This window comes from Atractosteus spatula, chromosome 6 (assembly GCF_055471065.1).
Source record: "Atractosteus spatula isolate fAtrSpa1 chromosome 6, fAtrSpa1.hap1, whole genome shotgun sequence".
NCBI lineage: Eukaryota > Metazoa > Chordata > Actinopteri > Semionotiformes > Lepisosteidae > Atractosteus > Atractosteus spatula.
In genome coordinates, this window is record NC_142711.1 from 62010383 (window position 1) to 62021989 (window position 11607).

At 44.6% G+C, this 11607-nt stretch overlaps 1 protein-coding gene across 1 annotated transcript; it reads left to right on the forward strand.

Moving 5' to 3' along the window:
- Positions 1 to 623: 623 nt before the first annotated feature.
- Positions 624 to 7514, forward strand: eef1e1 (eukaryotic translation elongation factor 1 epsilon 1). Its single transcript, XM_088918986.1, has 4 exons — positions 624 to 748; positions 1933 to 2130; positions 5600 to 5695; positions 6002 to 7514. Exons 1-4 carry the CDS (start codon positions 656 to 658, stop codon positions 6140 to 6142), a joined length of 528 nt encoding a protein of 175 aa, XP_088775112.1. The 5' UTR covers positions 624 to 655; the 3' UTR covers positions 6143 to 7514.
- Positions 7515 to 11607: the final 4093 nt, after the last annotated feature.

Here is an 11607-nt window from a genome sequence, read left to right on the forward strand (position 1 = left end):
TTTGTCACCTGCATGCCTTCATGTATGTACACCTTCTGCTTCACCTGCCTTCTGTTGTTTTTTTTTCTGGAGTGGAAGTCTTTGAATCCCAGTGAAAGGAGATACTGTACTGTAGACAGGGCACTGGTACATTAATCAGGACATTGTATGCACTGGTAGTATATTTGTTTTCGAAAACAAAATGAAAAGAGGAACCACACAGTCACCCCCCCCCCCACACCACACACACACATACTGTACACATACTTCCTTTCCAATTGTGCCAATGCAAAGCGAGAATTACGAGAATTAAGCTCAATGTGAATCTTCATGAATGTATGGATCACATCCCGTCTTGCGGGAAGCTGATCCGCATTTTTTTTACTCTGGGCGCTGTTTTTCTGTTAACCCTGCATAACTTGGGAAAACTATTCGTGCTCTTTTCGTTCAGGTGTGTTTGCTCCTTGCCCGCGCAGAAAGAAAGAAAAAACCGCTGTCGGTCTTCTCCTCTTTTTTTTTTTCCAAAGCTCATAGCCCGCACCCCTGCTCCCGCCGGCAGTCGGCTTCGTCGTGGGGAAATACGGTAATCAGGCACCCTTGCGCTTCTGACGCAACTCCTCGCTTGCGTGGCTCCGTGACGCAGCCCAATCGCGCCGCTTCATGACGGCCGGCGAAGATGGCGGACGGGGCGCTGCGAGAGCTCTCCTCGCTGGAGAAAGCTCTGGGGCTGAGCAAGGGGAACAAGTACAGCACGCAGGGGGACAGAAAGGTGACGCGGGTCTCCGCTACAGTCCCGGGGACACGAGTCTGTTGGGGGAGAGGAAGGGGTGACCCAGAGAGAGAGAGAGAGAGAAAAGGCGGTTGCGTGATGGCTGTGCATGCTTTTCGCCATTCATTCGTCATCCCCCAACCGTCCGCATCGACAGCGAGTCGATGCATCGCAGCCTTTCACAGAAAACCGTAAAATAAAAACGGAGCTCAACTCAAGGGATGAGGCGAGAGCAAAATGAAAAAGGCCTTCGATGTCGGTTTTGAGAGGCGAATGCGTGGGGGATGATTTGGCGTGACACAGTCCTGTGCTGCTGCTGCTGCTGCTGTTGTTTTTTTGCTGTTCGTATGCAGAAGTACACAGGGGCTCGACATCTCTCCAGCTGGGCCCTATAGGCAGTTTAAAAAACAGCCTAACGTGGTGTATCCGTGCGCACACGTCTGTACAAGGGTTTCGGTTCTGTTGCCTTTTCTCTTTCTGACTACTGCTGTAGCAGCGTTTACTAATGCACACGTAATAACGATTAACAGGCCTTTCCAGTCTCTCTAAAGCCTCCGGCTCATTCGCGGTCTGTAGGTTCACCCCTTTTTTTCCTGCCCACTCTTGATGACGCCTGTATCCGAACACTTGAAGCCTTTCACTGAGAGAGAGATTTATAGTGCGGTTTGATTTCAGCACCGCCGGTATAACTGGGCGCATGTCGTCATGAAGCGACAGAAGTTCACTGCCCTGTCCACTTCATTTCCCTTTCAGCTGTTGGCGGTGCGACTCCTGCGTACCATGGCTTCCTATGACTGAAACAGTGCAGTAATAACTGCTTCCAGCAGTCGGGAGGTCGTGGGGCTTGCAGTGATCAAATAACGTTGGTTTTGACGGCGGGGGGGACAGGATATAAAAACCAACACACTGTAAAACACCTGAAGAAGGCTCCACGGCCGAAACGTTGTGTTTTCCTTCTTCTCTTTTCAGCATGGAGTAAACCTATTACTTGTTCCTTTACTGGAAAACACTGCTCCCTTGAAGAGTGGGGTTAAAATCGTCCACCAACCTGTTTTTCTTGTGGGAGCAGTTCTCTGTAGCTGAAAGACCTCGGGGCTGAACCGCTTTCTGCCCGGCCCGGAGAGCTCCCCGCTTGAAGGCTGGAGCTATGGGAGTGCTGACGCCTGCCCTCTGTCCCCCCGCAGGTCCCCGTCCTCCAGGCCAGTGACGGGCCCAGCCTGGTGGGGCTGGTGACCATCGCCGCCCACCTGGTGCAGCGGGCCCGGCGCCCCGAGCTGCTGGGCTCCGGCGCCGAGCAGAAGGCCGTGGTGCGCCAGTGGTTAGAGTACAGGGTCACCAGGGTGGACCCCTGCACCAGGGAGGACACCGGGACCATAATGAAGGTGGGCCGTTGCTCTCTTCTCTTTCTGCTTCTTGTCTTGTTTTGTTTTTTCCTGTTTTGCGGGTGGGACTGTTTTGCCCCCTTGAGTTGCAGCGAGAGAAAGGAGAAAGGAAAAGGCCGTATCTGAGCCCTGGTGTGGGCGGTGTAGGTTTAAAAACGACGCACTGGCCACGCCGTGTCGGAACCGGACTGCAGACAGGAAGCCTGAGCTCCTGCCCGAGTCGATCTGTTTGATAATTCCACCCATCAGTGGCATTGGGTGGTGAGAGGTTTTTTTTTTGTTGTATTTCCAAATTCATGTCTAGTTCAGTAGAGGAAGCAGTAAGCAAGTGAGGGTTTTATTTTGGAAACGAAGTACCTGTTGTGTGAAAGCTGCTTGCATGCTTTCGGGTACCAGCAGCAGATGACAGACTGTTGTTAGAAGTTAAATCAACGGCACATTATTTTGAGTCAGTTGACTTTCGTCTCCTTTTTTTTGCAGAGCGCATTGTGATCGTTCGCTGTGATCCTTTTAACTCGGGGGGGGTCTTGTGTTCATCCACTCCATGCCAGTGCGAAACAGTGTTAGGAGTCTGCTTTATCCACTGACACTTTCTTCGTTTTTTCATTACTGTGTGCCGCATGGAAATAAGTCTGACCCGTCACCCTAATTGAATATGACTTATTAACTTTGCTTTAATTATAGTTTCTGGAAATGAAAAGGTTTGTGTCTGTGCCGTTTAACTTGAGCAGCAGGCTCCATTCCTCATCCCGTTTTTCCTTGCAAATCTCTTATGTCAGTGAAGTTTGACGTTTGTGCCACTTTAACTAAAGAAAGAAGGCAGCAGATACAACCAGGCCTCGAAACAGCCCCAGAGCTACACTCCCAGTTTCTCCTCCATTGAATTTCACAGCCATCCGAACGCTGACAGTAAATGGCTCGTTGTGAACAGATGAGGATGAATTGGTGCTGATCTTTGTTTGCTAATGTTGTGTGTAATGTGTTTAGGAGGGTCAGGAAGCCTTAGATGTTGAAAGGACGGCTGTCTGTTAACCATTTGAAGCAGCAATTAGTGTACTCCTACAGCAGACAGACCTTTTGTGTTTGTCTCTGATTGACTGTGACGTCCTAATCCACAGTTTCCTAATTTAGGATATTAAGTGTAATTCATTAATTAAATATGATCATTAGCCTTTCACAAGATTGTTTAGGAATGCCAATGAATTTCAGAAATGACCACAAAATCTCCTAATTTGATCAAAGGGTAGCAGAGCTGAAGCCAGGTTCCATACAGTTTAAGCCATTTCTCTACAAAGCTTGCAGGACCACATCCACAATTTAAAAAAAAGGAGAACATTTTATAATCCTCCTGTATTGAATGGTTGCAATTTGTTTGGACACACATTGACACTTTGGTGCTAGTGGAAGAAATTTTTAATTTGTCAAGTTTTTTTGACTGAAATTACTCATTTGACACTTTTCTTCAAAGCAACTTACATTCAAACCTATTTTCACACATGAGGTCATAAAATCTCTGTATTTAGTATATTGAACGAGACAATAACATGAGAACTAATTTTTGGAATGAACCAAAGTTCATTAGTGTATTTTATTATCAAGTCATAACTTTCTGTGGTTTATAAGCCTGAGTTATTTTTTCTTTTACAACCAGTAGAGTAGAGAAAAGACTCCATTAAAAGCAAAATCTCACTTTTGCATTTCATTGCAGGGAAAAGAGCGATTGCTTTCTGGAACTATAAATTTAATTTAACTCGCAGAGTTAGGCATGCTTTTGATAATTCCTCAAATTAGACTCTGCCTTTTTGATTGCAGAATTATTCATCAGGAGGGAATGATAAGACAGTGTCTGTGTGTGTAGATTCTGTTTTGAAAGGTACAGTGCTGTTAAGGTCTGGCCAGGCTTCTGCTGCACTGTAGCTTCAGGGAATAAAGAGATACGATTGTGGAAGAGCAGTCTGCAGTCTTCATGCCTGCTTGGCAACATTGCACACTAACTAATTTGCCCTGGAGATCTGTGCTGTGAAAGTGGCGAAGATGGTTTTCTCCCCCGAGACCTGCACTTGGGCGCAGTGCCAATTACAGCAAGAATTAAGGGATGGTTTATTAAATTAGTAAGAAAATGAGTCAATCTTGAGAAGTCTGCAACTTCCTTTGCATCTGTGGCAAAGTCTTAATTTGAGCAGCACATTGTACTGTAGGAGGTAACGTAACATGCAGAAATTGGCCTGAGGCGATGCGTTATTCACTTATTTTCTCATTGAATTAAGTCTCAGAAAACTAAAACAAATGATTTTTTTATGTTCTGAAGTTGATTTGGAAAGTGTTGGTTCAACAATGATTTTATACTTAATGCTAGAATATACACACTGTATTTAATGTAAGAAAAAGACACTGGTGCTCTCAGATGTTAGTAGGTCTCAGCTACCCATCTTTATATCTTCTCATTATTCCATTATTTCTGTGCTGTTGCTGTGATGTTTAGGTTTTTAATAAACTTTCTGAAAAGTGGGGGCCTTTCAAATTAAGATTGAAGCTGCCCTGACGTCCTACCACCTGTCACAGGCAGTTAAATCTGCTTTGATCAAATGAAGCATCACGTATCCTGGTTTATTCTGGAGGATACTGGGCTGTTGACCTCTTCCTTGGCGGTTTATCTAACCCAACAGAGAGAGCTGCACCACCATCACTGAATTGCCTCCTCTGCATCTGCCCAGATGGCAGCAGGGGTTTGTGAGGATGGTTGTATTTTAGGAAAGCTTAATGTTTGGATTTGCTCATGAAAAGGGTTCAAATTGATGTATTGTCCTTTCTGCTTTAAATTATCGCTGCTGTTGTGTTTCCACTCATGATATCCTAACGCAGTGCGTAGATGTGCTAGCATCTAGTCTGGAACAAGACATTGGCAACAGCCCATCTTTTCCATGGATCCAGTCAATGTAGAAACCATGCTGTACACAATGATTATATTGTTGTTTCCTCTAAGTACTAAATTAGTTTAAACTGTCGTTATCCCAGAAACAGAATAAGAGGAATGCTTTGCAATTTTGAGGACCTGTGTTAGCCATAATTAGGTTTTTTGTTTGAAAGTGACCCTCTGTATTCTGCCACCACCTGCTTGTGATGTAATACACAGCGGTAAAAAAAATGGAAAATGGAGTCCATTTATTCTGGGTTTTACACTTGATTTCACACTAATGTAATAGGTAATCAGCAGTTTTCGTGCTTGATTCCATTCATGTTCTATGAATCAAGCATTGTGTGTGGCCAGCAAGGATCTTAAATGAGTAAATCTTTTATGAGGGACAAATCCACTGTGTTGTTTTCTTGTTTCAAGGATATTGAATAAAAGTATAACATGCTACATTGAACAAAGCCAGTCCTGTATAAAAAGTTATTGACTTAGAGAAGAAGCTGTGTGGGAGGGTTTGAGTTTTTGTTTCTGAAATTGTTTTTTTTTTTTCCTTTTCAGGACCTTAATCAGTATCTGGAAGATAAGGTTTATCTGGCAGGAGATGACTTCACTTTAGCTGATATACTAATGTACCACGGAGTTCACCCGATCATGGTAAGGTTTCCGAAATCTATACAGAAGGTACAGAAGTGACACTTCATTAACTGCCTCAGACTAGAATTGCAGTGGACCTCTACATTATTAATAAAGTTTTATTATTAACTTTACTGTTATGACTCAAGTGCCGTTTGAGTGCGTGGGTAAATGTTCCTTTGTTTTTTAACCTGATGGTGTAAGTGGCTTGGTTAGCTAGCAGACCTGAGACTGGACGGTCATCAGTCGAGGGGCCCGGTCAGAAGAGCACGGCGGTTTGGCCGATTGACGCCGTTTTGTGTCTCCCCCCCCCCCCTCCAACTCCAGGCCGAGCTCGCGGTCCAGGAGAAAGAGACCTACGTCAACGTCTCGCGGTGGTTCGACCACGTCCAGCACTACCCGGGGGTCCGCCAGCAGCTCCCCCCGGTGGTGGTTCTGAAGAACAGACTCTACAGCAGCGCTCGCTAGGGGCTGCGGGCTTGTCCGAGAGGGCAGCAGGAGGTTGAAGTCCGGACCAGCCCGCCAGCCGCGAACAGAACTGGTCTCCTGGGGTGTTTCCTGCCATGCTAATGTCAAGGGTACCAAGAATGGGGCTGATCTGAAACAAATTGTTTTTGTTTTGTTTTTTGTTTTTTTAAGATTTAGGAGTATTTATGAGTAAATAATCCAGGAGTTTCGTTTTTTTTCTGGGGCGTGTGGACGGGAGTGTTTGGAAGACAGCGGAAGCCCTCCCGTGCCTGTGGTTTTGGTGTGGCAGCTCTCGGTACCATCAGTCCCCCTGGCGCGAGAGAGAGAGGTCGAGGCATGAGGAGTGAAAGGCCTGTTAGTGAAGGTGCAGTAAAGAAGGGCTTGAAAAGCACGTGCTCACCACTCCTTTCGGTTTTGGTTTGTCCTCTCTTCACCCCATATTCTTTTTTTTTAATACCGTTTCTTCCTCTATATGGTAATTGCTACAACTATAAATTCTTGGAAGGTTTGTACTATACTGCTTTTGTCTTTGACTGCTAACAAAAACCCCTTTCAATCTTCACTTAATTACAACGTTAACCGCAATCTTTAATATCTGTCCATAATTTAATATGAAACGGCCTCTCTGTTTTGGAAGTGTTGGTAAAGTCCATACAGCAGCTTGAAGGCCAGATCCCTTATATGCTAACTGTTATTTTATTATTTATTTCCTTTTTGTACTTGGTTAGCTGGAGGGCTAGAAATTCTTTCATACTGGGTGCACAGTATATCGATTCTAAGTGTAAAGCCTTTTTCTAAAAGAATCTAGCAGTTAAGACTGAATGGGATCACTATACATCGGCTCTGTCCATCCTTATTTACAGCAAAGTTCGCAAATTCCAAACTGTGTAGCTACAAAATTGTGCATCGCTGTCAGTTGCCTGCCTGTTAACAGTCTGGTGTTGTACTCTTGTTGATCAACAGCAAAGGGGAATTTACAACTCCATGCCTTTAAAATCTCTTCCCTGTTTACAAAGCACAGTCCCATCCATGGCAGAAGCACCATCAAACTTTATTTAATTAATGAATTGGGTTTACATGAATTCCCAGTACTTGAAAAATAATTTTGTTTGTAAGATGCAAGCAAATTCTTCATATTATGACTTAATTTGGTAATATTTACTGTTGAGATGCTTTTTGCTTTTGTCTCACGTACTCCCGATCTTGATGATAAAACCCAGTGTTCTCTCCCTTTTTATTGTTACCTTTCCTGTCAGCTTCGTGGCGTCAGTACTGTATGTGAACTGTTGACTGCTTACAAAGCTGTAAATTTAATATTATTTAATGGGTATCATGTATTGTCTTGTGCCAATAAAAAGGGAAATGACTACTACATTGGCTGCCCCTTGTGTGTGCTCAGTTGTCTTCTTGGTTGTAGATTTGTCTCTTTACATAGTATGGTTCCAGGAAAAGAGGATTTTGTGCAGTATGAACTTAGAAACCACATCCCGCAGTCACTGGAACATGCCTTGTAATTGTAACGGACAAGATACTGTACAGAGGTCTGTGACTGGCCTACTGTGTTGCATTAATTCTCTTTTGAATGGAAACGGCAACTGGAGCTGTTGCTCAGACCTGCTCGTGGGGGACTCTTTCAGAACCGACAGGCGGGCACCACGGGTCACTGGGAGTGGGACGCTCTGGGACGGGATGGGATTCCAGCCGAGCAGCATGGCAGCACATTCCTCACAAGGATGAGGGACTTCCTGTTAATGAGACGATGGCAGGGTGGAGGATGAGGTGGCAGGAGCTTGAACCGCTGACTGACATTGGGTTACATCACAAGCCCAAGTGACGACGCATGGTGGCACAGTACATCAGTGTCTGACGGGAGGCCGTAGAGGGCGTGTCAGGTCAGGACTGGGGTGAGGGTGGTCTCACAGCGTCTCATCTTCTCTCTTCCTTCAAACACTCTGAATCCTAAGGCAGGAGCCAGCAGAGCTGTGGCATTTCCACAGGCTGGAAAGCATCAAGGAGTAATGATCTGTGGAAGCTAGCACAGATCTGTGATCTTGTTTTTAAGGTTGAATTCTGCTGCTAACATTAATTATGGATGTCAGTCACGTGATGTGGTAATGAGGGTGACACAGAGCTATTTACATACCTGGCAAAAATTATCATTTAATCCATCTTTTTTTATGAACTAATCTTCCCACATTGCTTGGCGTAGCTGCATTAAATAAGTGCTTGTGACAGCGTAAGTATTATCCCAGAATTACAGTTTGTGACAGATCTACCAGAGAGCCTAAGAAGATGGCATCTGACAGCCCTTTGCTATTATGCAACAGAAAATGTAATTTCTTGTGTGTGTGGGTGCGTGGGCGGGGCTGTTTTTGACTCTATGGGGAACACGTGAAATAAAGCCCATGGCAACATACGTCGGCAACACTTGAAAGGTAAGCAACCTTTTCAGAGTTAAAGCCCGCTTTTCTCCCAGAACAGTTCTCCGTACAACACTGGCTCACTGGGAAGCCCAGGTGTTCCAGGAGAGCAAACAAGAACAAGATGAAGCGCATACGCCCATCAATCACGGAGTATTTGATCCCGAAACAGAGATAACGTGCACATGTGGAACCTCAGGGGCATGGATCATTCTTCAGTTCAGGCTGGAGTGAGACTGCTCCAAAATTAGCAACAGACTCTACCTGTTCCAGCTGCAGAGTTAACACGTTCATGCATTGCAGAACTGGCACTTCTGACGTGTCGCTGTGGCCAGCGACCGTGGTACCCCTTAAGAGACAGGGCGGCCATTCCATCGGCTCAGATTGATGTCATGGGCTGCTTACGGAACAGACACACAATAATCCAATTACCCAAGTTCAAGGCCCTCTTACTGTATTTTGGCAAGTGGTTAAATGACTTACTGCAAGCACAGGTCACTACATGCATTAGTAATTCACGGCACAGCCTGCAGCTTTGCCGTCATCAAGACCTACCTTAGCAGGACGCCAGGAGTAATCCAATAAACTAGCATTCGTACATCAACCCCTGCTCCTGCCCGCGATTCACCTGTCCACTCGCCGTGCGTGTTTACTACTACAGTGTGTATATCGTATCGGTTCAGAGCAAAATATCTTAGAAACTGGTTTGGGGGGGGGAGGTTGTTATCTAAACCATTGCTATTCTCAATTTCACAGTTTTGTTTTGCGCGAAGAAACGTAAACGGATTTGTGGTTCGTGGGGGATTAAAAATATATACATATAAAACAGATTTTGAATCAGATCATAGATACCCCCTCCCCGCAAAACTAACGGAGCAGTTGGCTTCTGAGTCACACGGTCTGTGACTTTTTCCTAGTCGTCCTGTGCTGCACACGTTGTCGTGTAAGTCCCTGACATGAAATCTTGAAAACCACAGACCGTATCCGGTGAGGATGATGTACAGTAGACGGCAAGAAGCCGAAAATGAAAAAGACAGTGCCATGTCTTTGTATTTTAACGGTCTGAACATGTTGCAAATTACAAGGTATTTTTTTCTGTTTGTTTGTTTGTGCCCTGCAGGACTTGCCGTGTAGCTTCAATGTGCGTCCTTTGGTTTAATCTCTTCTGATAGAACCACTGAAACAGCATCTCCAGAGATGAGGTACTTACGTTAATAACAAGTGAAAATCGTGACAAAGTGTATCCTTTTTTAAAAAAAAAACCCGCACTGCATCTGAAGGCATTAAAATGAGAGACTTAGGCAGTCTGTGATGTCCCTAGCAGAGCGGGCTGAGCCTGGAGATCCGTTACTCGTTATGTGCAAGATACAAGGGGTCAGCGCTCTCAGCAGAACCAGTAATGACCACCAAAATGTTTTAATTATCATTGGGGGCATGTGGGAGACTCACAGCTTCGGGGACATCTGCATATATCTTTCTCCTTTGCGATTTTTTTTTAATTTCCCTCTTATTAAGTGCAGGTTTTAATCTGTAATGACTCGTCTACGAAAACCCGCAGTTAAATGCCCTTTTGCTACTAATTTGTGCTGTAGCTAGTTTATCCTTTTTCCTACATGACGGGCGGAGGCAGATTAATTTAGCTTTTTTGGCGACTGTGAAGTCTGTGTGACATCGGTATTTTCTTTTTTATACTTCGACTGTTTAAAACACTTCACGTTGCTTTACTCGCTACCTTGAAGTATTCAAGAATTAAAAGCATTAAGGCCATCGCCTGCTGTTTTGGGCTGACGCCATTTACAGAAAATGAAAATAACTTGTGGATACTATACGTTTAATCACAGTACTGCGTTTTAGGGAACAGCTTCAAAACGCGTTTCTGCGATTTCTGCTTTTTGAGCCCGCAAACAATTAAATTTGCAGAGATGTAAAAAAAACAAACAAAACCAGTTGTTCTCCAGGTGTGTCTGATTCACTGAATATGAAGCTGATAAGAAGAAATACTGCAGATTTTTTATGCATATGTCTGGACAGACAATGATGTGTAACCAGAAGTGTCCCTCTTACTTTTGCCTCACTGTTTAAATGTTCATATTGCCTTTATTGCTCACTGATCTGATACTGGACCGGGGGCATGTAGGCAGACACAGCATGAAAATGTACTGTACCGTACAATGTACTGTACTCCAGTCAGCAGCACTGGACTCAACACATGACCTTCGTAGGGACAACTTTTTTTATGGGGGGGGGGGGGACAGAAGGAAACGTTAAGAGATGTGGGAGAGAAAAAATCTGCCAGCTGAAAGGTTCAGTTGAGTTGATGGGTCCTGTTTCTGCACTTTTGTTTTGAAGACAAAGCTGTATGTGTAGGGCAGCAGCCGAGGCGAGTCGCCCTCAGAGAAACCTGAAAAAGACGGAAAGCTGTGTGAGAATGTAGTTTTAGGATTTCATAAGTCTACAAAAAATCACTTCGTTGTTAAAAGACTCCTTTAATTGCAATCACTTATACAGCTATAAATAAGTCCCACCACTGAGATGGTCCTTTATCCGGCAGCTTTGTGAAGAGGTTAGCAGCTATCTCAGCACTCCTGTGTGCACGCCACTTCCAGTCAATTATTTTGCTGATCTCTTTATTTCTTAGCTGAGCTCCCTACTATACAGAAAAACACACACATGCCGCCCTAATCCTGCTATTGTGAGGCATCTTTTGGACCGATCTTACAGCTTATTAAGCAGGCTACAGAGGATGGGAAAAATATTAGGTGAAAGGCTTTGAAAAACAGAACAGGAAACCATTAGTAAGACAACCCAGATACAGTTTCTTAACTGTATTATAGATTGCAACTCAAATCACTGACACAAAGATTTGGAATATTGTTTGCCTGACCACTTTTGCAGGGGATTAGTGTGAGGTGCTTACCCACCTGTCCACTACCAGAAAGCAGCTTATTCCCAGTATGAGTCTCTGCAGCCTGGAGCCTGCCGCAGAAGCACCACATTCGACCTGACCCGCACGGCTCTGGAAAGCGTGAGGGAGCTATAAACATT

Coding starts and splice junctions, on each gene's coding strand:
- eef1e1 (XM_088918986.1), top strand. CDS start 656: ATGGCGGACGGGGCGCTGCGAGAGCTCTCCTCGCTGGAGAAAGCTCTG. Junction 749..1,932: donor GCACGCAGGGGGACAGAAAG/GTGACGCGGGTC, acceptor GTCCCCCCGCAG/GTCCCCGTCCTCCAGGCCAG. Junction 5,696..6,001: donor ACGGAGTTCACCCGATCATG/GTAAGGTTTCCG, acceptor CTCCAACTCCAG/GCCGAGCTCGCGGTCCAGGA.